This window comes from Ambystoma mexicanum, chromosome 1q, assembly GCF_040938575.1.
Source record: "Ambystoma mexicanum isolate Mex_15411 chromosome 1q, UKY_AmexF1_1, whole genome shotgun sequence".
In the NCBI taxonomy this organism is placed as follows: domain Eukaryota; kingdom Metazoa; phylum Chordata; class Amphibia; order Caudata; family Ambystomatidae; genus Ambystoma; species Ambystoma mexicanum.
The window spans coordinates 1,415,165,133-1,415,192,623 of NC_090922.1; the positions used below are offsets into that span (position 1 = coordinate 1,415,165,133).

Sequence of the window (27,491 nt, forward strand, 5' to 3'; positions counted from 1 at the left end):
CGGGCTCTTCCATCTTGGCCGCTTGAGTGGCCTGCCTGGTCGCCGACCAGGTCGTCCGTGGCCCTTTGAATGTCTTCCTCAGATACCAGGTGATGTTTCTCCCCCAGCCATTCAAATTCCAAACAGAAGGGGTGGCCCCAGCGGTATCGGACCCCCTTTCCCTGAAGCCATCTTGTGAGGTTTCCACATTTCCTTCTCAATGACAGGGTGAGAGCCGACAGGTCCTGAAAGATGGACACCCTGGAGTCACCGTATTGAATATTGCCAAGGTTCCTCGCTTTCTCCAGAATTTTACCTTTGTCCTTGTAATAGTGTAGCCGGGCCAGGACCGAACGCGGGCCTCTGCCCCCTCCTCCTGCCCGATGGACCCTGTCGAACTGAATCGCACCTTCAGCGTCCGCCCCCAAGACAATCCTTACGATGTCATGTACTTTGCCCTCAAGGCCTTGTATAGTTTCTCCCTCGGCCTCCACTAAACCAAAAATACGCAGGTTATTCCTTCACTCCCTGTTCTCCATATCGTCCACCTTGAGCCGGAGTTCCTCTTCGCGTCTTTCCATGTCCCGGAATCTGATTTCCATTTGGGTCTCAAGGAGAGTAGTGGAGAGCTGATTGTTTTCGACTCCCTCCATTCGATCTTCCAAGGTGGTGACTTTAGTCGTGAGGTCTGCTAATTTGGCTCCCATATCCGTCCTTATCCCGCGGATCTCCTCCAGAATCGTCTGAATATTATTCTGGATAGCACCCAGGTCTGGGGGTGGGGTGGTGGGGGCCCCCGGTCGCCATGACGTTCTCGCTGGCCACAAATTGGTATTTCGACAGGTTTTCTTTCCAACTCATGGGAGGCTTGTTTTGGCCACCTGCTATTGGCGAGGCGGGGGGGCGGAGGGGGTGGCGTGTTTTCCGTGGTCGTCAGTTCCCCCTGTGGTGGTGGGTTTGCGGCTAGGGGGCTTTGGATCACAAGTGCCCCTGGATGTTTAGTGACCGTGGGGGAGGGGTGCGTTTTGGGGGGAGGGGGCGCTCCCGCGTCGGCCCCCAGGTTCTCGGGCCCCACGGGTTGCTGTGCGACGGTGGCCTCCTGGTGGCCTTTAGGTCCGCTCAATGTGGAGAGGGGGCGGGAATCCAATTTCCAGGGCCCCGACACTGCTCTTTTTTACTCGGCTCCGGGGTGCCCGGTAGGATCGGAAGAGGGGAGGTCGGGGGGGCACGCTCCCGCGTCGGCCCCCTGGCGATGTTGCTGCCCTGTGGGCCGGTGGCCCTCTCTTTTCACCTGGTTCCGGGGCCCCGGGATCACTCTAGGTCACGGCCTGCGTCGGCCTCCCGGCGGCGTTGCCGTTCCGTAGGCCGTTCTCTGATTCAGGCCTCTCCTGCGTTGGGCCGCGTCAGTCGCGCTCTGCCAGAACCGTGCCCAGTATCTAGGGCCTGGACGGGAAGCCCCGATGCGCTGCAGGTGTACGGCCTTGGGTTCTTCGTCCGTGCGGCGCCGCCTCTTTCTCGCCCATGGCTTCCTCACTCCAACCGAGGCCGCGTATGCGCAGCAGCTGCAACCTCCTCCAGTGCATCGCGCCGATTCGCGGGGGAGGGGCCGCGGGAACTTTCAGGCCCGTAGAACTCGGCTCAGGGGTGTCGGATTGGCACCGGAGTTGGGTGTAGCGGGGGGCCACAGGCTCCCACAGTGTATGGTGGGGGTCTCGCAGGTCATGGGATCCTCGTTCCGTGCTAGCACCGTTGTTCTCCCGGGGCTGGGTACGGAGCTTGAAGCTCAGGCGACCATCCTGCCTGCGGCTCCTGGTGGCCTCCGATAAATAATTTAAACGTGTGGTTGAATACATGAGTTAAATGATTCATCACAGTACCTGGGACTTAATATCACTAGCAACTACAAGGCAAGGTATCAAGAAAGGGCATACAGTTCAAAAAGCAACTTGAAAGTAAGAACACAGTGCGGCCAAAATCACACATTGAAAAGTTACACTTTTTTGCAGTTTCAAATGTCAAAACGGTTAATAAAAAGAAAACTGGTGAAATAGACCGAAGCGGAATGCAGTTTTCAGGCTGGGTCGTAGATGCACATCACAGAGGTAATATAGAAGTGAAAGAGTGACTCTAGCTGAATAACTGGATGAGATTTTCAATGTGGAAGGAGATTCGGTTTTGGGAAAATAAACGCAGTTGAAAGAGAAAAACGGTTTGGAAAGAGGACAAATTTTACTAAAACTGGACTTATCAATAAGATTGCGCTGCCCATCAAACAGGTTAAGCGGCCATCTTAACCCCTTCACGCTGCATGTCTCTATGTGGAAATTAATTAAATTATTCAAAATATGACTAAAGAGCTATACAAGACAGAAATGAAGAGAAGAATGCTGCTAACGCCTGGAGATCAAGGACAGGAGGCATAGAAAATTCTGACAGTTTTAGACAAGTTACCAGGGTATGGATAGGATTACCTGGAGAGTAGGACAAAGTATCAAGATAGGGTATGCTTTGTGTTGTGGGATGGGGAAATACTCGCAATCCGCACTTGAGTTTGGGATTTGGGACAGCCAACCGGGTTTCTTGACTCAAAGGCTATGGTCACAGCACGGCGTGCTCTCATAACAGCAAAGCTGCTCCTGTCTGGTAACTGGATAGCAAGGGTACAGCTGTCTTGCAGGTAGTGGTGCAAAAAGCCTGTCTGGTCAAGTGTACCACAGCTTTTCCCCCCTGGTTATTGGGATTTTTAGCTGGGTTTCTGGATCAATGGTCCTGCCTCGTTAGGGTCAGCTATTATCCGGCCTGGCAGTAGAATCTGGAAGCTTGCAGGGTGAATGTGGAATATCTAGATACGCAGGCGCTGGAAAATTCAGATCAGTGTCTCTGCAAGCTTCCCCTTTTTATAAAGCGGGTGACCTCACAGGATTTATTGTTTGGCAGAACTGAGCTAGACCTACCCCTAAGAACCAGATAGGTCAGCCTGTGTTGGTTGCCTCCTCAAGGAGAGTACTCAATTTATGGGGTTGTGTTTTATGAGGTAGAAACCCATCCCAGTCTTTTTTGCCAAAAATCAATCTGAACATAAGTCACACATTTATACCATTGTGGCACTTTTGCAAAGTACATAGGCAAATTGCATATTTCACACAGAGCATGGCAGTCCAACTCCAAAATGTATAGGACTTTGTTTCGTCCGTCTAATAATGTTTTCGTCATTTTCAGTGAGAAATATTTTACCTAAGATTCTATAACTTTATACCTGGGTACATATTATCATAAGGCATGTTAGTATTGAATTTCAAATTGGCACCATATAGACTTTCCACAGAATATGCAATTCTCTGCCATTTCGCTCCCCAATATGCCAGTGAAGGCTACCACGTCTTAATTTAAAGCCACCAACATTGCATCTAAACTGAAACTTTTGCATTACTGCATTGTCCAATTGCGGAGACAAGTCTTACTATTTTATTACTAAAATTGTCTTTTGAGCCAGATGGCCAGCATTGCCTTCCAAATATGGTCATAACGTACAAGGCTGTTCTGGTGCTGGCTTTGAAGGCCACCAGTTGAGGGGAGGTGTTACTTCCAAAAGTAGCACTTAGGTGTCCCACATTGTCTCCTTTTGGGGGAAGGCCACTCCTGTTGCCAGCACACAAATGTCCTTTGACGCCAAGCAGGAAACCTGTTTGGCTGGTTCCCCAGTACAGCCAATACATTTCTTTTTATTTAGTTTTCCTGAGCCCAAAAGGCAAGGCTGTTGAAATACAACATTATAGATTTTTAACCCAACCCCCCCCTTACATTTCTAGGCAAGGACAAAGCCTTATTCAACATTACACTTTTAAATACCGATATTATTCTTGTTTGCAGAAACACATTTTGACACATGGTGAATTCTGCTGGGGATGTCCCTGCCAAATTCGGTTTCCTCTCCCATCTGGATTCCAAACATTGTTTGCAGCCCTAATCAGTTTCTCTCACACAGCAGTGTGTTCAAGGCAAAGGTGCACAGAGAGCTAGTGTTTCTTTTGAAGGGTTTATTTTTGACACTTTGTAGCAAAAAGTCAAGTGTTTTTCCGCACGGCGGAGAGTAAAGTTTCTGGTGGTTTCCCAGATCATGCCTGACGCAGCCTGTCATTCAGTGATAATGCTTTCTTTTACTGTAGCACAATCTGAATGTGGATGGGCACAGCTGGATCTCCCTGGATCAGAACTGTGTAAAGTTTGAATAGATGAAAAAGAACATCAGGGCGCCATCACTTTAAACACCAAATATTTCCTTTTTCAAAGTGGAAATGTGGAGCTAGCAGCAAAGCAGCGCTGCTTTTTGATTTTCTTCTTGGTGTATGTAAGAAAACACACTGGCAGCCTTTCTCAGTGTGCCCCCTCTTCTATCTTGCCAACTAGGTGTGGCAAGACAGTGCAACCATAATTTTGTAGCCGCCAACGCAGTGTTGATGCGAGGCAATGGTGCGCAAAGGAGCCAGCGCAGCCATTCTGCTGGTAACTGCTGAAGTGCAGCTTGGAGATGGCGGGGAATTCTGCTAAGTGGGTAAGTGTATCCCAGAGCTAGATCTACCCTTCTGTGGCCTGGGGATTAATGTGCAGCCTTGAACCGCAATCTACGCCAACCCTCATAGCCAAACTCCACTCTGCATCATCAAACCTGGATCTTTTCTTCCTTGCCCATCAGCCTTCTCTTTATCCTTGGAGCCTCTGTTTCATCCTTGGTTCGGATCTTCTTCCCAGGCTCCCTTCCTGCAACTTGGACCACTTTGAGTTCTTCAGTCAGGTGGGCAATCTTTCGTCTAAGTGCCTTGTGTATGGGATTTATAATGCACAGCCCTATCTGGGAAGCAACACTGGGTTGTACAAAGGGGACACATTTGGGGTGGGTGGGCTACAAGTAGGGTGCTGGGGTAGCAGAGGAGCTGGGATGGGTTAGGAAAGCAGTAGATGGTGAGAGCTGATCTGTTAGACATTTTGGATGGGATGGATCACTTCATAGAAAAGGAGTATACTTTCAGTAAAATGCTGTCTGTTTTTCTGGTCGACCCTCTTCTATCCTGAAAGTGTAAACAGTTTTGAGGTAAAACTTGCACTAATACTATAGATATAAATGGATATTCTCAGTCCTTCAGCAGAGGACTTTATGAAAATCATCCTAAGAGTGTGTGTTACAGGGCGATCATAAGGAAAAGCAAAGTTAGTTTATACTAGTCTTTCATACATTATTTTCATCAACCAAGCACAGCAAAATCAGGTGCTATTCATTTGAAAATGGGCTCATGTCTCCTGTCTGTGCTTACATTCTGATGCATTGCATGTGTGGTGAGGGTTCAATATGCATTCCCTACACCGTTTTGCTGTGAAGACATTGTTTCAAGTTAAGTTTAGCGTGCTGTTTTTACTGCATATCCTAGGAACTTTAAAGCAATTGTGATTTGTCCATAGAGACCAGAAATTAAAAAGGCATACTCCTTTAGAAAGCATAAGGCCAAATATTATATACTAACCCCATCATCCGCTACACGCGTCTTAGATTACTTGTAGGGCATGTGGTTTCTAGCCTTTTTTACACCACCCATCAGTAGCGGATTCCCCGCCCCATTGTTTTTCTGGCACTCTGTTCAGTCTCTTTACTTTTTCCTGTTTAAGTTCAACTACCGCTTTCTTAATATTCTTTTACCACTTTCAACGCTTCAATCACTGTGTTTTCTTGCACCTGTCAGCTGTTTCTTGCTGGTTGCTGTCACTGATCCAGTGCTCTGCATTCATTTGTTAGCTTTCGTTGCTCTTATGCTTAAAGGTACTGGACTCAAAATTAGTCCAGCACCTATCTGAATATACCTCTTTCAAAATGCACCTGCACCCTTTGAGTACAACAGCACATGGTGCACATCCACTGCCGGTGCACCCAGATGGAGGCTGCTTTCAGTACTGAAGCATCACTAAATGAAACACTTGAAAAGATTGACCCTTTTCACTTGAAGAATGTCGACTGTGCAATATAAAGAAATTAAACTCTTAAGTGTTGCAATAGAACACGCCTTCACGACAGAAGAAATATACATTTGAAAGACTCTTATGCACAGATCCTATGATTTGGAAATGCATTCCTTTTTGATATCTGAATCACTTAAGATGCTTTTATATCCTGTTCACTTATTAATGTTGCCCTGTATCCCCTTTTTTAAGCATTTGCATGCTATTGTTTTGTGTGTTTAAATCTAAAAAGCCTCAGAATGTTTTTAAAGCTTGAAACCGAATGCTGTTGAATTCATAGAACGAGATCAACAAAGGTCCACTCATCATTATCGCATCCAACCATGTAATCTTTATTCTTCTATGTTCAATTTTCAGCTTAAAAAAGGATCTCTATGAGGTTGAAGTTAACAGACTTTTGAGGTACCTATATTGTTTTGTATCTATTAAGAATGTATATCATTGATCTAAGTACCAATCTATTGGGAAATGCCAATAGGCTCAATTAGCACTCGCCACTAGTCATTGGCTGGTGATAATTGACTCTGGGCGAGTAAGAAATTGTGTTGTGTATGTGTAGAAAATGTTATGATGTTTGCACTTATACTGCGCCGGAGCCCACAGGCATCAGGGGGCAAAAGAATGAGCAGATTTAAAACATCGAAGACTAAATACAGGAGAAGAGGGGGTTATCCAAACACTACTGTTTTCACTCCCTTCAGATACTTCAAAAGATTTGTTTCAGCACGTAAGAGTTTAGGAAGCTTATTCCACAAGGGAGCAACCTGAGAAATGAAAGACCTGCCCAGCCCTCTACCCCGCTTGCTCCTTGGAGCTAAGAGGCGAATTCCAACACTTCATCCAGTGAGCTTGATCAGGTTATAGATTTTAACATATTCTTTAAGGTAGCTTTGGGCTTGACCATTTATACATTTGTGCACTATTATCAGCGCCTTGAAGAGGATACAAGCTTCCACTGGGAGCCAGTCAAGATTCCTCCTGTTAGAGGATAATGGCTTGTGTCTGGCTATGCTCTTGACGATGCGTACCGCACGGTTTTGTAAGACCTGAAGTCGTCGAAGACTATTTTTGCTGGCCCCCAACATAAGGGCGTTACAATCGTCCAGTCGAGGCATCACAAGGGCACGTACCAAGAAGGCACAATTTACCTCTGAAACATAGGGCTTGACTAGTCTAAGGAGTCGTAGTATGTACTGTGCCTTGTTTGCCAGACTGTCACTATTGGCGTTAATGTTCAAGGAAGGTTAAAAAAAAAGAATCCCAATGTCCAGACCTTATCCACAGTTTCAATAGTATGCCCTTCCACATAGAAGGCAGCATATCATGGGTCCATCTTAGATCTTGCCTGAGGTGAGCCGAAGAGCATCATCTCCATTTTTTTGGCGTTTAAACACATTCCATTGTTTGCCATCCATTGTTGGGTGGAAACATAAACTCTATTAGGTCAGAGACCCCTCTGTATGGGCGGCAGCACACATTATAAGGAGAGGGAGACATACACGCGCCCTGGGGTACGCCTCATTTCAGAAGTTCCTCGGATGACCGTGCATTTGTCCAAGACATTTCTGACATGCAACCAGCCAAGAAGGACTTAATCCAAGCCAAGGTGTTACCTGATACACCGCCCCAAAATCTTCCACCTATCCAGCAGTTTGTCATGATGGACAAGGTCAAAGGCTGCTAAGTCCAACAACATCCGCAGCCTGAACTTGCCTTGGTCCATGACCTGGAGCATCTCTGATTTCTTGTTCAGCAAGGCACTCTCCATGTCGTGGTTAGCCCAAAAACCCCAATTGTCAAAAGGGAAGGGCTCTAGAATTTTCAAAAAATTGATACTGCAGTGTGGCCACCTAACCAAAAATCCTTAATAGAAACAGGGCATTGAAAATGGGCCTAAAGTTCTTTTGGATATAGGGTGGATTTTTTTAATAAGGGGTGTTGGATACCTTCTTCAAAGCCTCAGGGACACAACCATCCCATAAACATGCATCAATTAGGTGGGTGAGAAAAGGGAGGAACTATGTTTTATTGTTCAAAATTATTTTGGACGGAAGAGCTTCTCCTGCACAGGTGGTGGGTCTCATGTTGGTCATAATGTTAGTTAAAACTTCCTCTGTTATGCTCCTAAATGCAAACCCTGGGGAGAACATTGATCTGTGTTGTCGACAGTTGTAATGGAATTGGTACGCTCCATCCCAACCATACTGGCATACATTTTGGTTTGTGCTGCCAATAATTTTCCTACAAAAGCTGGCTGAATATTTTCAGTCAACGTTGGTGAGAGTAATTTTCTGTAGCATAGCTGGTGGATTTTCAAGATCCCTAAGAATCAAAGTTTGTTGGAGTCAACGTGGTCCAACATGTCTAAAAAAACATCTATCAAATTCTCACACCACATAATGGGGGCGTTGAAAGCAGATGTTGATGACATCAAAGATGAAAGACGGGATTCCAAGTTCTCTTGGCCAATTTTATTAAAGTTTCTACTTGATACTTTGCACAGTTATTTTTCTATGTGCAAAGACAAGGCAGCAAAACATCAAAAGAAGGGAGTGGTCAGACCAAACACAAGGTTGTACAACTGGGCTTGGTGCTAAATATTTACTGGTTACCCAAATTGTGCGTTGGTTCCTTGCCGTTTCCAATAACAAATTTATTTATGACAAACAGTTGTTCAAGCCGAGTGGTCTGGGGGGTCGATTACCCAGCACGATAGAAGCTGTGTTGGATTTATGCAAAGACGATAAGAGATCTGCCAAATAATCAGAAAAATGTGGAGGTAGATATATATCAAAACAATATTTATACAATTGTTAGTGGAGGATGAGCTTTTAAGAGAATATTTTGCAGCCCCGGCAAGTTACCGATGTTTGAAAGAAATTAAAATGTGAGAGGGCTATAATATCAACCCCTGCACCCTTATTTCTGTCTCTATTCAGACAAAAGAATGAGAAACCGGGTGGGTTGGCTAAATTAATATTTGGGCCACTTAGGTCTTGTAGCCACGTCTCCATAATACAGATAATATCGATCTTGTGGTATAGTCTCGCACTTCAAGTGCATGTTTGTCTAATGTTCAATAAAGTCATTTTGATAGGTGGATAATTTTAATCTGAGGGTAGACTTTCTTGTCTACAAACCCACGCATCACTAAACACCTGTTTGTGGGGCTAATGTTTCCTAAATGGAACCTCACAGACATCCTTTGCAGTCTCCATAAAACAACTCTTACCTCACCTGCACAACCATCAACCGGGCTCAGCGCTGGCACGTCATGCGCGGATTTGCGTAGACTTGCTAGCCCCTGATGCGCCTGAAAAGAAAGAGAAAGGCGGCATGCGTTCTACAACCAGGAGGAAGTGCCTAAAGTGCTTCATAGAGTGGGTGTTTTACAATTACTAGTATGTAAACCTTCCGTGCAAACTAAGGTGCAAAAACTGCAAATTTATCTTAAAAATTAATTTTCGAATCCAAGCACACCAACAAGCGACTAAATACACACAAGATAAAATGTTAAAAGAAATCTGTTAGAAACTGATGCTATAATAACAGTAACAATATGCTAAGAAGCAGCGTCTAATTTAGCTAAAGCTAGTAGCTTGCAATGTGAAATGTTGCTCTCTGAATGGTTAATGATAAAGCAATGTTGCGATTCTGTTTTTGTGACTGTATCATCTTGCATATTTAACTGTGCTCTCCTCCTCATTGTGATTAAATTATTTTTGAAAAACGCTAAGTAATGCTTGCTATTGTCCAAAGCTTATCCAAAGCCTTCAACCACCTATGTGCCCACTACTTTCAATGCATGTATAGCCTGAAATTGAATTGTTTGAGGTGATCGGTTGAGCAAGCAGGGAGACCCTCAAAAGCAACTTTGTACCATTGCTCTTGAGCGGCACGCTGTAAAACTGTAAATCAGTTATTCTAAGGCAATCTGTTGGTCAATTGTAAGCATTCCTTAACACTGACCACAGCTAATTACCCCCAATACATTCTCCTTCATGGAAAGTTAGACATTTAGTCTGACAAGGAAATTGCCTTCATTGAAGAATCGCTCTCTATCTTCATAATTAATGTGAAAAGTGTTGGACTGGATTTCTACACTCTGGCCTGGTTAACGGATGTGTAGGAGGCCAGCCTAGTTGGTGAACAAGGACAACTCTGGGAGCTGTAGCCAAACCAATCAAGGTAGCATGGAGAGTGGTCAAGGCTAAGTCTCAGGAAGGTGTGAGCCTGGTAAAGGGTCCACAATGAGCCAACAAGGTAATTAATTGAGGATTTAAATAAGACAAGCGGTTATAAAACATAGTATATTTATTCATGGCCAAACAAAAACTTAAAAAATTACTATAAGCAAGTAATATCACACAACACTCAAAATAAAATACATATATACAGCGTCTGTAGCCAGTGCAATAAACCACAATACGCCCCCCACCTCCACTCCACAATGCTGAAAGGTAATGGTTAGTTTTGCAATGGCAGTCCACAAGATTTCAACCCTAAGTTGACACACAGTTTCCAGTAGTTTTGTCAGCCAGAAAAACATTTGGAGGGTCTTGTAGATGGGAGAAAGGTTCCAAAAGTTAGATAAGTAATTATTTTAGTAAATTAAACTTTCCCCAGCTTTTGGCAATAAGTATTGCCAAAGCCAAGCAAAGGTGGAACTTTTAAGTGTTCCAAACTTTTATAGAAGGGGAGATAGGAGGAGCAGATTGCTGTAACTCTTTCCCCTCCCACCCTCCGTACTACAGTTTCTCTTAAGACTTGGCAGGTCTTCAGAGGTTGGTTTTCTAGCCTTTTGTTTTGTCACCAGAGCCCAGGAGTCACGGGTGCAATAGATGTCCCGGTTTCACGCATAAGCTAGTGCCACCTGTTCTGGTTTATGAACGCAACTCAGTGATGCAGCACTTCTCTAAGCAATGGACCAGACGCAGGGAAGCCGGTTTCGACAATTGTCACCCATGCACAGCAACACAAAGGGACAAAGCTGTCAAGGTCAGAGAGGGCCTCCTGTCACGGGTCCTGTTGAAGCTAGAACCCTGTTGGGAAGAATTTTCATTTATGTGCCAAGTCCCTTTAACCTTAGAGACCCCCAGCTCTTTTGCTGGACTCTGAGCTTTTGAATTTTTACTCCTGAGTGAGTGCGACTTTTTTCCCCACTCACCCATGTGTTTTTCTGAATAGGATGTTTTATTCCTACTGTTTAATGGAGTAGGGTAAACTCCATAGGCATCTGCTTATTGCATTGACACACTGCACCTTTTGTACAGTGCAACTGAGAAGTCCTTCGGACTTCTCTTAATGTTTAAATACATTTTCTTGGGTCAACTAATAGTCCAAAGAATAGTAAGATGGCTTTTGTCTTATTTATCTTTTCTATTGTGGGTCCAGCATACCCCACCCTCCTATGTGGAGTGCGGTGGGGTTACAGCATGTCATTCTTTTTTACTACCTTTGTACCATGTGTATCTGCATGCTGATTTCTCAGCTGCAGTACAACACCCAAGGGTGGTCATTTTCCCTAAATGGCCCCAGTATTCTTTTTTTGCCATTTCTTGTCTGTTCATTCCTTCTGGGCTTTTACTTTGTTGTTTGAATCGAGGTTTGAGTCCTTTGTGCATTTTTTCCTTTGGCGCAGGCTTCATCCTTGGAGCCCGCTCAGGCTCCAGGGTATCGGGAAAGGCAGGAAGTGAGGGAGGGTCAGAAACCTCTGTGTCCTTTGTCTTTAGGTGTGCCTGAGTGAAACCAATTCTCAGTGGCCGGCCGGCTGGCTATCCGGGAGGACAGCCACTCTGCTGGGTGATTGACAGCCTAGTGTTATGAATGAATGGTAACTTGATTAAAAGGGGCGAGATCTTTAGGACTAGATGCCGCCGACCACTGGAGGACAACATCCGACGAAGACGTGACGAGATTCAAGCAGCACCGTCCTGGACCAGCTTCATTTTGTCGCAATCCCCGACTTGCTGCGACTTTCCAAGGCTGCAGAATCCCAATGCCCGGCGACCCCTGACCATCATCCTGTGCATTGTCTTCGGAAATGCGATTCCGGCCAAAACTTTGTGGGCACCCAGAGGTCACTACAGAAGCAGGAAATCTTCATCCAGAGTCCCCTCACCAAAGTCCAGGACCGAGGGATCCAGTAACTTCCAATCAGAGCTGTTTGTTCTTCTTTGGCACTGAGAAAAAGGTGCCAAAACCGGAAAGGCTGCTGCATGACGGAGGATCCATTGCTGCAGAAGTCCACAAAACATCCTCCCTTTCATCACCACGACACCAGGAACAAGGGTCTGCTACACTGCAACAAGAAGGCATCCAGCTGAAATGAATTCTTCCATTCACAAGTACTGCGGGGGTTGGGGTACATCTACCTTTTGTCAATTGTGGTGCTTCCTAGCTTGGGGAGTACTATTTTAAACCCCTTTGAGTTGACCTCAATTCACCTGCACTGGCCTCCCAGTTTGTGCTTCTTCAAGATGGCTTCTCTTGAGCTTCTGTGATTTTCTACAACTACTGACTATTTTAAACATGTTTCTACGAAAAGAGCATCAGAACGTTGAACTGGCCCATTGACTTTTGCTATACTGGCTCCTTAAAGGCCCCCTTCTGAACCTATTGGCTTTGGCAGTGTGTGATCCCTTTTGGTTTTAATTGTTTAACACAATTATTGTATTATTGCTGTGATAATGATGAGACTCCCTACATCCCTCTGGGAGAATCTAAGTGTTTTACTACTTACAAAGTATGTTTTGTTCAACAGATTGCTTTTCTCCTGCACATTCCTCATCATGATAGATATCCATCATCCAACTCTGCTGTTTGGAAACCTTTCGATGGTGGGGGGGGAGCTTTGTCCGGCTCTTCATCTTTGGCTCTGTGTGTCTGTGTGTCTATCACGTCACTACAACCCATGCTTCATTTCCTTTTTTCCGCATGCTTGCACACTGCATCAGGAACACTAATCGAGTTTACTGAATGTTTTTTTTGTACGTTTCCTTGTAAAACCTTGATGCAATATATTGCAATTGATGCCGCGATTGCTAGGCCAAAATGTTAGTGACCGACCCCCACAACATCTGTCTGTGGTATCTAGGTGTTAGTCACAACACGCACAGAAGCCTGCACGTCGTGTGCAAATATGCATCGAAAAACCCTATGGGAGTGCCGGAAAACGAGGGGGAAGGAAGAAAATCGCAAGAACACAAAGAAACGGTCCCATTCTAGGAGCCATTCCTCATCTTGCTCGTGGAAGAAGCGCCACCATCGACATTGTCGCAAGTCCAGCTCGTTGTCGGAATGAGGTAAGCCCTCACCAGGGCCGACCAATCGGGAAGACTGGGAAAGTTTTAAAACTTCTATGCTCAAAATGTTGAAAAGGCAAACTACTGTAGGTGAGGCTCCAGCCCTCGACCAGCAAGCTTGGGCAGTGAAAGCGGCACTCTGTGTTCCCGACCGCAAGCCAGGCACTCTGTCGATATCGTCAAGGTCAAACTCCTTTGGACATCGCACCTACCAGCCATAAGTCGCCGGAGGCATGTAAGGCTGAGGCCCACGACACCCATAGGTTGTCGCTCTGCGCTGAAAGAACCTTCGGTATTGAAAGCCTCAGCTTCGAAAACCTATTCTCAAGCCCTTGCCACCGACTGTCGGCGACTGTTGATTTGTGCCACTGTTGAGATATTTTCTTCGAATCAATGCAATTCATATTTGACGTCGAGGACCCAGTCGACCCCCATCTACACTGGAGCCAGTGGTGTTGATTTCTTTCGACCATGCCGATTTATTGGCCCTAGCTCAGGGTCTACAAAAGGCCAGTGGTCTGGATACTTTCACAGACCTTGCGTTAGCTTAGAAACCTCTGGGTATTAAGCGTGTTATAAATAACCTATCATCATTACAGCAAATCCAGTCCTATACCCATGCTAATATCAAGTTCAGGGATCTGGTTCACAGGGTTGTTGACACTCTTCGAGGGTATGAGCTCACCAACATTTTGGATGAAGGTCCCACAGTCGAGCATAACATGCCATTCAACCCAGCTATTGCGGGCCCTTTAACCGCCATATGGCAGCACCCTTGTACCATTCCCCCAGTGAATGCCAATTTTACAGGGAAGTATAGGGCAGCAAGACGGGACTCTTTCCTCTCCACAACCCCTTCCCTGGAAGGGTTGGTTATACAGGCTGCCACTATTTCCACCAGACCTGCGTCATCCACTTCTAATCTGCCTACGGACAGACAGGGAAGGAAATCTGATGTATTGGCCAGAAAAGTGTTCTCCTCTGGTATCATGGCACTCAAAGCCACTAACCTAGCATGTGGATTCACCAAGTACTCCTGTGGCTTATGGAAGGCTGTGGAACTGGCTGCCCCGAGTGTGCCATGCAGGACGAATTTTGACAGCTGGGGGAAGATGGGAAGGAGGTAGTAAAGCAGTCCGTGCAAACAGGCCTGGATATCGCCTTGTCTCGGGAGGATAGCTCTGGGGCAACATGCTTGCCTTGGAAGCAAGATAACACGCAGCAACACAGGTTCGATCCCTGGGTCCGCGCTTAGAAACCTCTGGGTATTAATTGTGTTATAAATAACCAATCATATCGAGCCTATTTAAAAACTTCTGGCTCCTCTCCAAATGTTCAAAGAAGGCTGCTGGACATGCCATGTGACGTGCTTTTCGGCCAGAAAGCAGACAAATCCTTAGAGAAATTTAAGGAATCCAAGTTGGCTGCTAAATCATTAGGCCTAGCGGCGCAGCCACCCTTCCCTGCTTCAGCTTTGCCTCAAGGTAATTAGGATATAGACGTTATGTACCGTATGGCAGGAAGGTGCAGCTACCACAAGCCAGGCAAGGGCAGAGGCGCTTCTCGCATTGCAAAAGGGGAAGAGGGGCCCTAGAGGCCAGCAAGCAGCAACAGCGGTGGGGACACCCGTGACCTCAAAGCCGTTTGGATTATCCCCCTCACCCCCCAAAGATACACCGGTTGGTGGACAGCTGGCAGGGCATTGACCCCGGTGGCATGAAATAACTTTGAATGCCTGGGTCATGCAGTTAATTCATTAGTGTCATTGTTTGCCTTTTCTAAAGAGGCCTACAGGCAGATCTTCACCTCCCCCAATCCAAGTGGGACAGGAGCCCCAGGAAGAACTGAAAGCCATGTTATTGAAGGGTGCCGTGGAAGAGTTGCCTCCCGATTGGGTCGGGTTGGTATTCCCGTTATTTTCTGATGCACAAGAAGGGAGGACGTCTCCGTTCCATCCTGGACCTCAGGGCCTTGAACAAGTTCCTGAGAGAGAATACATTCGGGATGGTGACTTTGAGGGAGATTCTCAACGCTCTTGAACTCCAGGACTGGCTGGTGTCAATAGACCTACGGAACGCTTCTTTCCATGTGCCGATTCATCAAAAGCACTGGAAATTCTTAAGGTTCCTCACAAGGGACAAGCACCATCAGTCCAAAGTGCGTCCCTTTGTGTTGACCTCTGCGCGAAGGGTCTTCACCACGCTCATTGCAGTAGTTGCGGCTCACCTCAGGAGATGTGGAGTCCATGTATTTCCATATCTGGACAACTGGCTGATCGGAGGGAAGTCGGGGGCAAATCTTGTCTCATCTGGAAAATACCTGCCTACTACTGCACAGGCTGGGCTTCTCCCTCAACTTGAAGTCCCATTTAACACCAGTTCAGCGGCTCTAGTTATTCGGAGCATTTCTAGACACCCGGGTAGGAAAGGCTTTTCCTCCTGAGGAGAGATTCAACATAGCCCAGATGGTGCATTCATTTCAGAACCACGCCACCCTTCCAGCTGCTTCCTTCCTCCCCTTCTTGTGACTCATGGCCTCCTGTATTTGTCTAGTGCCAGAGGCCAGGCTGCGTATGAGATTCCTCCACTGGCTCCTGAGGGACCAGTGATCACAGCATCTACGAGCGCTCACGGATAGCCTTTCAGTGTCCAGCCAGGTAGTCCACGAACTCGGATAGTGAAACATGCGCAGCAATCTATTGGTGGGGGAACCCTTCTGACCTCCTTGACCCCAGTGGTCAGATGCATCCATGAAGGGTCTGAGCACCCACTGCAAGGATTTGCAGGTGAGGGACCACCTGGACTCATCAGAAGCCAGATGGCATATTAACAGGCTGGAGTTGCAGGCCATCATGTTGGCCCTGAGCCATTGCCCCATCTCTCAGGGGGAAGCATGTTCTCCTCCTGACGGACAACATGGTGGCCATGCACTACCTCAACAAGCAGGCTGGTGGGCATTCCTGCCCACTCTGCACAGAGGCAATTCAGCTGTGGCTTTCGTTGCGAAAGAACCAAATCTTGGTATCTGCGTTCATCTGGGTGGGGCAGAGAACACCTTGTCGGATGCTCTGAGCAGACAGAGCTTGGTCTCAAACAAGTGGCAAGTGTGTCGGGAAGTCCTCGAGGTCGTCTTCGGTCTCTGGGGTACCCCGGCAGTGGATCTGTTCACTGCGAAGTCCAACAGGAAGTGTGAACAGTTTTGCTCTAGAGAATTCACAGCGAACAGCACACTGGGGGATGCATTTCCAGTGGATTGGATCTCCCTCTCCACTACGCCTGACCCCACTCCGATTCCCGTCATACATTGGGTTCTCAGGAGGAAGAAGAGATTTTGAGCGACCATGATCTTGATTGCCCCGGAATGAGCAAGGAGAACGTGGTACTCAGATCTCCTGTATCTGACCATCTGTCCGCCTCACTGGTTGCCTCAGCGTATGGATCTCCTAACCCAGTGGGGGCGGTGGGGTTGAGTGCTCCACCCGACCCCAGGTTCCCTCAACCTACATGCGTGGCGCTTGAGAGGATGGGGTATGATGACTGGGACCTCTCAGGAGAGGTACTTGAGGATTTGCTGACTGATTGCAGACCTTCTACTTGGTCGCAATCACATCTGCCAGGAGGGTTAGCTAACTGCAAACCTTATGCTTCAAACCCCGTTCTGAAGTTCTTTTCCGAGACTGAAGGGGCCCCTGAGGGACCCTCGTTTGTGGAAACAAGGCACAATCAACACACGAACAGATACGCCAGACACAAGGTTGTATTCCCAAAATCTAGGGTTTATTGCAAAGCAAATATTCTCAGTTGGCCAATTGGTCCCACGCACCGCGACGTGTGAAATTCGTACAACAGTTACATATATACAAAACAAGCATCTAGTAATCGGTAGCGTCACAACTTATACCGCCACTACTGCATTTCCTTTGAACTAGACACGATGATTGACAATGGTGACCAGTATGACACCTTCAAACATTCATTTAGTAACAGTTTGCAATTTTGTAAGCTCACAGACCATAAGTCTTTGTTTTAAAGAACACAAAGCTTCTGTTTCTACAAGCAAGCTGTGGGTAGGGAGAGACACATTCCAGGCCTTGCTATCGCCTCGTTTCTATTCATGTACTGGGGGTCAACTTGCTCTTCAGGGCTCTACCGGGCTCAGGTGAGGGGGGGCCGCAAAGAAGAGCATAATTCACGTCATTTAATGTTCGCTCTAGTATTTCCACTGTGCGCACCGAGACTAGCTGGCACCTGCTGTACTGATTAGAATGCCTTGCTGCTCACTCTCCAAGGATATGCGAGGGAGGGGTCCGGGCATTTCTGTCTGGGTTATTGCGTTATGTTTCAACATGCCACTCGCAGCCTTGCATTGTGCACCAGTGAAGCAGAATAATATTTCAGCAAAGCAGTTTTACATGAGGCAAAAAGGAAACGTTAGAGAAAACAAGAAGAAAACAAAATGGCGATTTCAGTCACCTTAAAAAGGCCGCACCATGGTTAAGCTTTTGCTACACCTTTCTATTACTAAACACATGAGGCGGTTGGTCTTCGGCCAACAATGTGTAGTGCCTCTCGATCGAGGGGGTGTCTCTTCTTTCTGGACTGCCAAGACAATCTCTCTTAAAGTCAGACCCAGATTCCTTCCTAAGGTGGTTTCAGAGTTTCATAAGTCCCGTTCTATTGATTTACCTGTCCTTTACTCTCCTCCACATCCCTCAAAAGAGGAAGAGCGGTTCCGCTGCCTTGACCCCATGAGACCATTAAGCTTCTATGTTTCTCGAACCTCCCATTCATCCCCGCTCAGGAAGTCCTGTGGGTTCTCGCTTCTATCCAAATGAGAAGAAGGCATCTGGTGATGGCTCTTGGATTACCACTTCTGACTCATTCATTAGTTTGCAATCGTTGTAGTAGGGTAGCACCCTTTTGGGTTGTATCCTTATTAAAATGAGTTTTTAATGGCTTATTAGCCTCCCCCTATGGTTTTTCCTTCTGCAGCATTCAAACGTGGGGGGGGGGGGGGAGTTGCTGAAGCATGGGGCGTAGTGATGTGCTATATATACGACGCCTGACGTCCCTTCCGGAGCAGACGATCGAGAGCCGGAACAGCAGGGCTGGATGATGGATATCCATCATGAGGAATCTGCAGGAAGAATAATCCATAGAAAGATCATTACAGCAAGTAATTTCTCCATTTGACTTTTCCCTCCTTAAAACTCAATATTGTAATGGTGATCACAAATAAGTGCTTATACTGACCTCAAATGACGTTGCTTATACTGACCTCAAAAAACATCTCAGTTGTGCGCTACATTCTAGGCCGAGATCAAGGTGTGTGTCGCCCGATTGAAATCCTTAACACAATGTCAGTTGGTGAAAAGTCTAGGTGAGCTGAAGCTCTTCTTGCAGGTAAGTAAAAGTCTTGCACATGTTTTAAAAGTCTTTTCAGAAAAAGTAGAATTAATTTAGGGTCACAAGCTGGGAGGCTTGTGAGAGGTAGAAGCTCCAAGCAGCTCTACAGAAGTAACCAAGACAAGTCTCAACTGAGATCATGTAAGGCTATCACAACAAGAGTTAGTTCTCTTAGACTGTAGAGTACCTTTGGTTAGAAGAAATGGTTCCAGCTGGCTTCTGTTCCTGTGTATCTCTGTAGATCCTGTTCCTGGGCTTCAGTCATGGGGACAAGAGGGAGGAAGTCTAGGGACTCCTACACTGCAGTGGGACGGTCAGCTGCAGAAAAGGACAAACTTCTATTCAGCTTCACTTCACGGTTTCAGCTCCTCACATCTCAACAAATAGCACCACTTCAGACTTTTCGGATACCACTCTGGACTTTCCTCGCATCTGGGGTCCAGCACTCTGAGGTGGCACAGGCTTGGTCAGTCCTCCTTACTGGGAGTCCGGAGGATCGTCCATAAGCTTGGGTCTGACTTAAGTCATGCACTCCATTTGGTGTTCCTCTCCCTGGCACTTCGGTTCCAGCAGCAGTGGAAGTACAGCCAGCTCCGAGAGGATGTCTAAACAAGTTCACTTTGGAGTTGATTGGTCCCACCAACTCAAGGGGAGAAGTCGTCCTTGCAGGGCTTCTCTAGTCGAGGCGAATTCAGAGCTTCAGCACATCAGCAGGGCTTCACCGGGCAAACCAACGGTCCAGGAGTTGCAGCAGGCATCTCTTCCAAGTTCTTCTTTGGATTACTTTGTCAAGTGGTCGAGACTGCCTTCCAAGCCAAAAAGCCTTGCCTTTTATGCAGGTTTCTCCCATTCATTCCAGTCTAGCTATCAATCGCACAGCAGGGTGGCTGCGACAGCCAGCCGGCCAATCACCTTTTGGGTGCATTCCTAAAACCAAGGGGATTAAGCACAGGGAGTTTCGGGCGCCTCCCTCACTTCCTGCCCTGCCAGACATACTGGATCCAGAGGCGGGCTTCACTCGCACAGCTTAGTTTCGTCACTAAATGGCTAGCAGACGAAGTCACATCTGAGACCCCCCTGCTACAGACCCTAGTATCCCCGTTGCACATGAGAGAACTCATCTGGGCCCCTTCCCACCTAATGCGGAATGCCCCTTTCATGGCTGCCCTGGGACAAAAAATCTGGCGCAGGACAGAAACCCTTACATGCTCCAAGCACCAGTACGCCCAGGACATACCACTACTCGCGGACCTACGTGGGTCCGTCACAGATCTGCATCACCTCAGACACTGGGAAAGAAAGGGGATATACTCATGGGGGGACCGGTTTATGGACAGGGTTTTTAAAGATTTTGTAACACTCCAGGAAGAAGATGGAGTCCACACAGGCCAGTTCCTGTGGTACCAGAAGTTGAGGGCCGTAGCACGTACCAAGTGGACATCATGGCCAGAGGAACCGGAAACAAACCCCCTAATCATGCTTCTTTACGCTTTGGGAGAAGGATGGAAACCGGTGTCCCAGATATACGCCCAACTAAGTGACATCCCCAACCCACGGAGCGCCAGTTTGAGAGGTAAATGGAAAGCTGACATAGGCCGGGAAATGTCTGATGAAGAATGGGAGAGGGCCTTGTCATTCCCTAAATCTGTCTCTAGAAGCCACAGATTCAGACAAATACAACTTAACCTGCTACATAGAACATACTTGACGCAATCCAGGCTGACAAAACTCAATAGCAAGTTGCCCTCCAATTGCACATGGTGTGGACAGAGTAATGCGGACCTGATTCATGTGTTCTGGAGGTGCACTAAGTCGCAATCCTTGTGGACCGCCATACAGCAGACAAGCAATAATATGGGAGCGACCGGATACAAATGGACCCCAGAGGAATGCCTATTGGGCACGTATACTAGGCCAGCTAAACTAAAGCATTTCACCAGACTAATGGACATTATGTGCATACTGGCAAAAAGAAATATGGCAATGTCCTGGAAGAAAGCAGCTGGTACTCTGAGCTGAAACGCTGGATACGAGCAGAAACCTCGGCTTGGGAGGACAGTGTAACCAGATCCACAGATGACTCCAGTATGGCCCTGGAAGCTTGGAAGGAACTCACAGACTCCCTGTTATACCCCTCAGATGACAAGCCCCCATGAACTGGTATGTGTCTACCGTAAAACAGACCTGGGACTTGAGCTCGCAAGCCCTCATGCTGCTTCCCCCCCCTTTTTTTCCTTTCTCTTTCTCCCCCCCCTCTCTAAACCACCTGGAACCCCTTCCCCCCTGGCCCACTGCGCGGCCTCTGCACAACACGCAAATCATTGGGAGAAAGTTAATGTTGTATCGTTCGTTTGTTATTGTTTTTTCCCAGTAATGCTCATTATCCTTGAACCTTAGACATATATGCTGTCCTGCAAATGTGTTAAATAATAAATGCCAATAAACAAATTTGAAAATAAAAATAAATACTAAAGTAACCCCTCCAGCACCCTACGGTAAGATAGTGTGTGCTGGGTCTAGAAAGTTACAAATTATAAGTAAAGTCAATTTCAATTTACTTATCTTGGAAACAGTAGTTTCACCAAGACAAGGTAATTAACCTTTTGGGAAATCTAAGAGACTTGCCTGTGCCACTGTAGTGAAGGTGCTCTGTGTCACAATGCAAAGATGGTAATGCAAAGATGGTGTCTATGGAGTTTGTCAGATTCCACAACCAAAACAAGGAGTTCAAATCACATTAAAATAAGAGTGGGGGAAAGGGGTCTCACTCTCTCTCTCCAGGTTAAAAATTCAAGTCCTAGAGGGCGCTAGAGGGCCATCCAAGATGGCCGCCTTGGCCTGAGCTCCCGCAATCACCCCGCATTAATCCTTAATAATCCTGCTGTTTCCTACACTGCACAGCCCCAACTCCCCGTCTCCCGTTTCCCCGATCCGCCCAGCTGCCTGCCGGTGTTTTTGCCAACGAGAATCAGCCTCTCCATGACTATTCAAGACCCGTGAGTCTGAGCCCTGCGCAACTGGCCCACCGGAGCAGGGGAGGCCGCAGCCCACGCCCAGCCCGCCGACCGCAAGTGCCTACACCGTGCCGCCGGGAGGTCGGCCCCGCTCGGCGTGGACAGAGCCCAGCGCGAGAGCGAACGACCGTGACGGGGGTCCAGAGGCGCGGGCTCGGCATCCGCCAGGCGCGCGGTCCACATCGGTGCCCGCCCGCCCCCAATCAGCCCCGCCGGAGTTCAGAAGAGGGAGACCGGAGGACCGGCGGAGACACCAGGTACGGGGGGGGTTCGCGCGCTGCGCTGAAGTTGGCCCCGACCACCCCCCCAGCCCGGCCCCCCGCCGGTTGGCCCCGGCCGCAGGTGGCCACGATCCGGAGCTGCGGGTCGGGTGGAGTTCCCGCCGGCGCACGGAGGCATCGGCCTCGAGGGAAGCCGGGGGCCTGGTTCGGATCGGCGAGGGAGAGAGTCGCGGGGAACAACCCTGGATGATCCGGCTCTCCTCGTCCCCCCTCCATTTTGGATTGACGAGCCACCCAGCACTCCGGGGGCGTTATTTTTTCTGCACCCCTCCGGCACCACGGCGCCCTGACATCCACCACACAGCCAGTCGGGACGATCACCAACGCTAGGCTGCATCTCACTCCATGCCCTACCGAGGCCACAGCTACAAGCCGAACTGAGAGCTTCGACCACCGGCTCCCCCACCGCGGAACCGGCACCATCTCAGAGGGAGTCCAACGGTGGCCGCCAACCTCTCACCCAAAACAAACCGCATCAAAGGCGCAGAACGCAATCCGAAAACGGTGCTCCTTTTTGCTATTGAACCATAACTCGCCCAAAACCGTGCAACCGCTCACCCCAGGCCGCACAATACAACAGCTCTCACTTAAAGCGCACCGGCTCCATAGCCGAAATGGGGAAAAACGACAAGTCTCAGAGGAAATTAACTTTCGAAGGCGGCACGACTCCAAGGGCCCACGTCCAGCGGGAGGACCAACTGCCCGCTCCCGGTGGTTTACCACCGACAGAACCAGAGGGCAATCCATTTGAAATAAAAGAACTCCTTTTAGACCTGAAGGCAGGCATCGGAAATCTGAACAACAAAATGGACGGCCTAGCCTCTAAGGTAGACCTCCTTCAACACCGCATAGACACTCACACAACGTCTGGACGAGGTCGAGCAAAGAGTGTCGAATCTGGATGATGGCACGTCATCCCTCTCAACCAAAGTTTCGCAACTTGAAACCCAAATGAAGGCAACAATAGCTAAATGTGAGGACCTCGAAGGTCGTTCAAGACGGAATAACATAAGAATCGTCGGGGTGAGAGAACATCAGCCGCAAAGCAGAATGGAGGAGTTCGTGGAGTCGCTCTGCTCATCACTCTTCAGTAGGGAAGCACTGTCCCCAATGTTCATAGTGGAGAGAGCCCACAGGATTCCATCGACCCGTCCAGCCCCAGGCGCTTCACCCAGACCAATTATTGCCAGGTTACTCAACTACAAGGACCGAGACACTATCCTCCGCCTGGCAAGAGAGAAAGGAGAGCTCCTTCATGATGGGGATAAAATTCATTTCTATCCAGACTTCTCTCCTATGGTACAAACCCAGAGGAAATCCTTCACCGCCATCAAACAGAGACTCCGTGCCAATCAATTACCATACTCGATGCTCTTTCCTGCACGGCTCAGAGTGCAGCACGGAGAGAGGGTCCACTTTTTCCAAACACCCGAGGAGGCACGCATGTTTCTGGACCAGATGGGCTGTCCGGACCCGAACCCCGACCGTCCCAGGCCCCAAAGAGACAGAAATAACAGGAATCCGCCATAGTCCGGAGTGACCGGGGGCGGTGTGAAAACTTGCAGGATGGTACGACGGAAACAGGCTCAAGCCATAGTGATTTCAATGCGGGGCGGGGTAGCTTGGAGGGCCCCTGGTGCCCCTAGCACAGCTCCAGTTTATTCCCCAGGGTACACTCGGCTACCAGTAGGTCTCTAAGCTGAGTCCCCCGGATGTACAGTGTTCACAGCGACATGGTTTCCAACAGTTACGCTGTTTGTTTCAAAGGGATTAGGTGGGATCTCTCTGTGGGCCAGTTGGGGGTTGCCCACCAGGAAGAGGGAAACACCACGGGTTGGTGGGGGGCTGTCCACGGACGGTGCCCCCAAGGTTCATTTGGAAAGTTCAGCGCCACCGGTTCGCACCCCCCCTCTCGCCCTCCGCCTCCTGGGCAGACTCCGATGTCATCTACGTTAGCAAGCTACAAAGCTAGTGGCACCAAGGCCAACAAGTCTCTTCTCGGCACCTCTCCGAGACCAACGGCAATAAACGAAAAGCTGACAATTAGAATGCCTCACCCAAACCATTCAACGTATTAACGTGGAACATTAGAGGCGGCAATATCCCAGCCAAAACCAGGAAAATCCTCCAATACCTCAGGCGGCACGAAATCGACGTGGCTATGATTCAAGAGACCCACCTTCTGCCAGGGAATGAGCACCAGTGGGCCAAGAGCTGGGGCTGTCACAGATACTATTCCTCTTACTCAACCTACTCTAGAGGAGTCGCCATACTTATACACAGAAGAATGAACTTTCGCCTGTTACGCATGGCAAAAGACACGGAGGGGAGAGCCATCTTAGTAAGCGGCATCGTAACCGGACGGAAGGTGACCTTTGTCAACTCCTACGCTCCGAACACAGATGGCCCCGATAATTTCGGATGGGTACTTACCCAGCTGTCCAAACTGGATCCTGCGACCATAATCTGGGGGGGGAGACATGAACACTGTGCTTGATCCACTAAAGGACAGATCAAAACCCTCTCCTCTGCCTCCCACCAAAGCGGGCCTCCAAATAAAAGAAATTTGCAACGCCTTCAGCCTGATAGATATTTGGAGGGTCTCCAATGGCGACTCACGGGAATTCACCTTTCACTCACCTGTACACAACTCGAGCTCACGCATTGACTATCTCTTCATCTCTGCAAGTGGCCCTCTGACGGGAGATCGATGCAACATACATCCGAGAACTATCTCCGATCATTCCCCCATCTTCCTCAACTTAAAGCCTTCCACGCCGACACCACCGCTACAACGATGGCGCTTCAAGAACGGCTCGCTAAGGGATGAAGTGTTTGCTTCCGAGCTAAGAGACGAGATCATGGGGTTTCTGGATGCCAATGCTGGGTCAGTCACATCCGCTAGCACAATGTGGGAGGCACTAAAATGCTTCATCAGAGGAGTCTGCCACGCCAAGGAAAATGGCATCCATCGGCTAATCAAGCGCGAGCTCACAGACAGCGAAGAGAGACTAAAGAGCCTCGAGCGCCAAGTCATTAATGGGGCGGACTCCAAAATATCAGCAACCCTGAGAGAAGAATTGACGAACTTCAATCTGATAGCAGACCGTGAGGTCAAATTCCTGAATCGTAATTGCCAAGCACGTCAGTACGGAGAAGGCCAAAAGCCTGGGGCCCTTCTAGCAAACTTAATCGGAGCCGACAACAGAGGGGCACACATTGAGACGATCCGGACCGCCACGGGAGAGTTAGTCTATACTGATGAAAGGATAGCGGAGGAGTTCGGGGTCTTCTATCAAGAACTATATAGTGCTAAACTCAACAAAGCGTCGACTGCCCCGCTGGAGTACCTGCAAGACACCGAACTCTACTGGGTCGAACATCCTCTCCGAGAACCCTTAAATGAAATGATCCCGCAAGACGAGATCTTAGAGGCCATAAAATCGCTCCCCAGCTCCAAAGCGCCGGGCCCCGACGGACTGACGGGAGAATTCTATAAGTCCTTCGCGGGCACCTTGGCCCCTCTCCTGGAGGCAGTATATGCGGAGGCACTGGAAAGAGGGCACCTGCCCCCTACGACCTGTGAAGCAAACGTTATTCTTCTGCACAAGGCTGGCAAACCTCCAGAAGACTGCTCGTCGTACCGACCTATATCTCTCCTCAATCTAGACAATAAAATACTTGCCAAGGTGCTGGCCAGGAGATTGATACCATTGATGCCTGCCCTGGTTCTGGCGGACCAAGCCGGCTTCATCCCAGGCCGCAACACGACGTTTGGTCTTAGGAGAATGTTCGGTGTCATGGCCGCGCTGGACCCCTCACTGCAGGCCGTGGCGGTGCTTCTCGATGCCGAGAAGGCATTTGACTCGGTCGAGTGGCCTTTTCTGTTTATGGTGCTCACTAGAATGGGCCTAGGCGCCCGTTTCATTAACCTGGTCTCCCTCCTGTATACCAAGCCTCGTGCCAACATTATTGTTGGTACAGCCAAGTCGGCGTCAATAGCTCTGCAACGAGGCACAAGACAAGGCTGCCCACTATCGGCCTTAATATTCGCCCTGGTGATGGAACCTCTAGCCTCCAATCTGCGGGAACAGAGACAACGGAGAGGTCTTACTATAGGTCCCCACAAGCTCATCATCTCGCTCTACGCCGACGACGTAGCACTATTCATCCGAAACCCAGAAGAAAATCTTAACCCAGTTATGAGAGAAGTCCTCAAGTTCGGAGCAGCGTCGGGATTAAAAATCAACCACGCAAAATCCATCGTATTCCCACTAACACCAGCCACCAAACAGTTCTCGGACGACTTCAACCTCACATGGAAGTGCTCCGGAGTTAGGTATCTTGGGATACAGCTATCTCTAAATCGTCAGGAAGTGTTCCGGGATAACTATGAAGTGGTGGTCAAATCACTTCAGGACAAGATCTCCCGTTGGAAGTCTCTTCCGCTAACCCTCTGGGGCAGGATTTCCCTGGTGAAGATGGTGATTTTACCCAAGCTATTATATCTCTTCAACAATATTCCAATGTCGCTGCAACAATCCTTTTGGAAAAAATTGAAAAGCTTGGTCCTTGAACTACTCTGGGCGGGTAAGCCAGCGAGAGTGGCATACACCACGCTAACACTCCCAGTCTCCGAGGGGGGATTGGCTCTACCGGACCTGGAAAGATACTATTTGGCGGCCCAAGCACAGTTTCTCAGTCATTGGTACGCCTCCCCAGTGATCCGACCCCATGTACAAGTTGACCGTGCCCTTGCAACACCTAACTTCCTAACTGCAATCATCTTTAGTCAAACGCCAGTTCTCAGTGCCACGATGAACGTGATGCTCATAACGTACAAGGCTTGGAAGACGCTGGCCCAGAAGCTCGGGGTGCAGTCAAGGTACTCCCCGCTCCTACCCATCAAGTTCATTCCCGGAGTCCCGCTAACCTCGGAGACGGTGTTCCACAGGTGGGTCGACAAGCTGGGCATACGAACACTGGGGGATCTCTTCACAGAGGATGGATTTCTAACACCGCAGCAAGCAAAAAGTAAAGGAGGAGACACAGCTCTGGACGTGTTCCTCTACTTCAGAACTCGCTACACAATGCAGACTCTACTACCAGACTTCCCTCGTCAGCCACCAACATGGCAATTACTACATAACGTCATCCAAGCGCAGGGCGAGGGCAGGCTGGTGTCGCAGATATACAAGGCTCTCACTCCCGGCTCATCCCTCGCCATCTCAGGGGCAAAGGCCAGATGGGAGAAATCGTTACAGGTTAAAATTTCTGATGAAGACTGGACGTTCTGCCTGAAACAAACTCAAAGTGGCGCTGAACTCACGTCTTAAACTTATCCACTTCAACTTTCTCCATCAAACATATCACACACCGGCGAAGACAAACAAGCATCACCCAGACACAGAAGCGAAATGCATCAGATGTGGGCTAGTCTCTGCAAACTTTACTCACATGGCCTGGGAGTGCCCCGAGCTCTCACCTTTCTGGAATCAGGTT

At 48.4% G+C, this 27,491-nt stretch overlaps 1 protein-coding gene across 1 annotated transcript in view; it reads left to right on the top strand.

Annotated features, from left to right (window-relative positions):
* POMGNT1 (protein O-linked mannose N-acetylglucosaminyltransferase 1 (beta 1,2-)) overlaps positions 1–27,491 on the top strand; it is a 532,666-nt gene that overhangs the window by 415,915 nt on the left and 89,260 nt on the right. The window contains exon 18 of the mRNA XM_069642286.1: positions 6,343–6,387. Within this exon, the coding sequence (XP_069498387.1) occupies positions 6,343–6,387 (45 nt within the window). The remainder of the gene's footprint in view (positions 1–6,342; positions 6,388–27,491) is intronic.